The 2911-nt window shown below is 47.2% G+C and overlaps 1 protein-coding gene across 1 annotated transcript in view; it reads left to right on the top strand.

Moving 5' to 3' along the window:
* The window catches only part of TAF8 (TATA-box binding protein associated factor 8), a 9996-nt gene that overhangs the window by 1737 nt on the left and 5348 nt on the right, over positions 1–2911 (top strand). Inside the window, exons 3-4 of the mRNA XM_005428890.2 lie at positions 560–622; positions 2690–2814. Of these exons, the coding sequence (XP_005428947.1) occupies positions 560–622; positions 2690–2814 (188 nt within the window). The remainder of the gene's footprint in view (positions 1–559; positions 623–2689; positions 2815–2911) is intronic.

The raw sequence follows: 2911 nt of genomic DNA, 5'->3' as shown, positions 1-2911 counted from the left end.
ATATAATATAATATAATATAATATAATATAATATAATAATAAATCAGCCTTCTGAAACATGGAATCAGATCCTCGTCTCTTCCCTCATCCTGAGACCCCTGTGAACACCACCACAGATTATCTATATTATATTAAAACAATACTAAAAGAATAGAAAAAGGTTTTAATCAGAAGGTTTGAAAGAAAAAGAATGGAATGATAATAAAATCTTGTATCTGACTGGAGAGTCTGAGACAGCTGGACTGCGATTGGCCATTAATCAGAAACAACCACATGAGATTAATCAAAGATGCATCTGTTGCATTCTACAGCAGCAGATAATCATTGTTAAATTTCCTTTCTGAGGCCTCTCAGCTTCTCAGGAGAAAAAATCCTAAGGAAAGGATTTTTCATAAAACACGTCCCTGACAGGTGCCCTGTGCTGTGGCCGCACACAGCTGATGCTTTTCCATGATCCTCCCCATGATCTGCTCCCCTGGCCCGTCCCTTTCTCGTTTAAATTGGAAAAAAATCTGGATTTGGACAGGATCAATTCCTCTTTTCCTCTTTTGTCTTCCAGGCTTCAACGTGGAAACCCTTCCTGCCTACGCCAAGCGTTCCCAGAGGATGGTGATCACTGCCCGTACGTGGGGCGCCTCTCCCGGGCCGGCAGCAGCCTGGGATCCCTGGGATTCCTCTCTGCTGCCTCCCAGGCAGCTCCCGAGGAGCTTTCTGTGCGACAGCGCCAGGAATTCGGGGCTCCTGGGTTGGGGTGAAGGCACCGGGGTCACTCGGGAGGGGATTTGCCTGCAGGGCTCAAGGGATCCTGTTCCCGTCTGGGATCCAATCGCAAGGTCATGGAGGGGGTCAGGGATGGGGTCAGAGCTTTGGGGGGACCCTGGGCAGGAGGATTCCGGTGTTTTCCCTGATTCCTGTGGGTTTTTCCCCCGATTCCTGTGTGCTCCCTGATTCCTGTGTTTTTTTCCCTGATTCCTGTGGGTTTTTTTCCCTGATTCCTGTGATTTTTTCCCCTGATTCCTGTGTTTTTTTCCCTGATTCCTGTGATTTTTTTCCCTGATTCCTGTGGTTTTTTTCCCTGATTCCTGTGGGTTTTTTCCCCTGATTCCTGTGGTTTTTTTCCCTGATTCCTGTGGTTTTTTTTCCCTGATTCCTGTGTAGTGTTTCCCCGATTCCTTTGTTGTTTCCCCTCATTCCTGTGTGTTCCCTGATTCCTGTGGGGTTTTTTCCCCTGATTCCTGTGGTGTTTTCCCTCATTCCTGTGTTTCCCCTGATCCCTTTGTTGTTTTCCCTCATTCCTGTGTTTCCCCTGATTCCTGTGGGTGTTTTTCCCTGATTCCTGTGTAGTGTTTCCCCGATTCCTTTGTTGTTTCCCCTCATTCCTGTGTGTTCCCTGATTCCTGTGGGGTTTTTTCCCCTGATTCCTGTGGGTGTTTTTCCCTGATTCCTGTGTTATTTCCCCTGATTCCTGTGCTGTTTTCCCTGATTCCTGTGGGTTTTCCCCGATTCCTCTGCTGTTTTCCTTTATCCCTGTTTTTGTTTTCCCTAATTTCTGTGTTTCTCCTGATTCCTGTGATTTTTTCCCCTGATTCCTGTGGGTTTTTCCCTGATCCCTGTGGTGTTTTTCCCTCATTCCTGTGTTTCCCCTGATTCCTTTGTTGTTTCTCCTGATTCCTCTGCTGTTTTCCTTGATCCCTGTGTTTTCCCTGATTCCTGTTTTTGTTTTCCCTAATTTCTCTGTTTCTCCTGATTCCTGTGGGTTTTTTCCCCTGATTCCTGTGATTTTTTCCCCTGATTCCTGTGGGTTTTTTCCCTGATTCCTGTGGGGTTTTTTCCCTGATTCCTGTGGGTTTTTTTCCCTGAATCCTGTGTGGTGTTTTCCCTGATACCTTTGTTGTTTCACCTGATTCCTGTGGGGTTTTTTTCCCTGATTCCTGTGGTGTTTTCCCTCATTCCTGTGTTTCCCCTGATCCCTTTGTTGTTTTCCCTGATTCTTGTGGTGTTTTCCCTCATTCCTCTGCTGTTTTCCTTGATCCCTGTGTTTTCCCTGATCCCTTTGTTGTTTTCCCTGATTCCTGTGGGTTTTCCCTCATTCCTCTGCTGTTTTTCTTGATCCCTGTGTTTTCCCTGATTCCTGTTTTTGTTTTCCCTAATTTCTCTGTTTCTCCTGATCCCTGTGGTGTTTTTCCCCTGATCCCTGTGGTGGTTTTTTCCCCGATTCCTGTGGGTTTTTCCCCCTGATTCCTGTGGGGTTTTTCCCCTGATTCCCGTGGTTTTTTCCCCTGATTCCTGTGTTTTTTCCCCTGATTCCTGTGTTTTTTTCCCCTGATTCCTGTGGTGTTTTTCCCCTGATTCCTGTGGTGGGAGCAGTGACAGGCTCTGTCCCCACGCTGCATCCCATGCCTGGGTAACCATCGGGGACAGAGAGGAAGGACATTGCTCTGGCTTGGCTGGGGAAAGGATGAAAAGGGGGAGTTAGAAAGGATTCATTTGCACTCCTTTTAGCAAACTAGCTGGTTTATCTCACCATGTCTGCCTGTCTTTGGCAGAGTTGGCACATTTTTTGTGATTTGGAGTCACTACAGCAGGTTTTTCCCCTGATTCCTGTGGGTTTTCCCCTGATTCCTGTGGGGTTTTTCCCCTGATTCCTGTGGGTTTTTCCCCTGATTCCTGTGCTGTTTTCCCCCTGCAGCTCCAGTGACAAACCAGCCTGTGACCCCCAAAGCCCTGACAGCTGGGCAGAACAAGCCTCACCCACCCCACATTCCTGGCCACTTCCCAGAGTTCCCAGATCCTCACACCTACATCAAGACTCCAGTGAGTGAAAACAACATTTTTGTGCTGTTTGGGGTCTCTCTGAATTCCAGGAATTGGGGTGGTTTTGCTGCAGTGCTGCTGCCATTTATCCAAAATA

This window comes from Geospiza fortis, unplaced genomic scaffold (genome assembly GCF_000277835.1).
Source record: "Geospiza fortis unplaced genomic scaffold, GeoFor_1.0 scaffold14, whole genome shotgun sequence".
NCBI classification, from domain to species: domain Eukaryota; kingdom Metazoa; phylum Chordata; class Aves; order Passeriformes; family Thraupidae; genus Geospiza; species Geospiza fortis.
The sequence above is the reverse complement of the archived record's forward strand: the minus strand, read 5'-3'. Positions and strand labels throughout refer to the sequence as shown.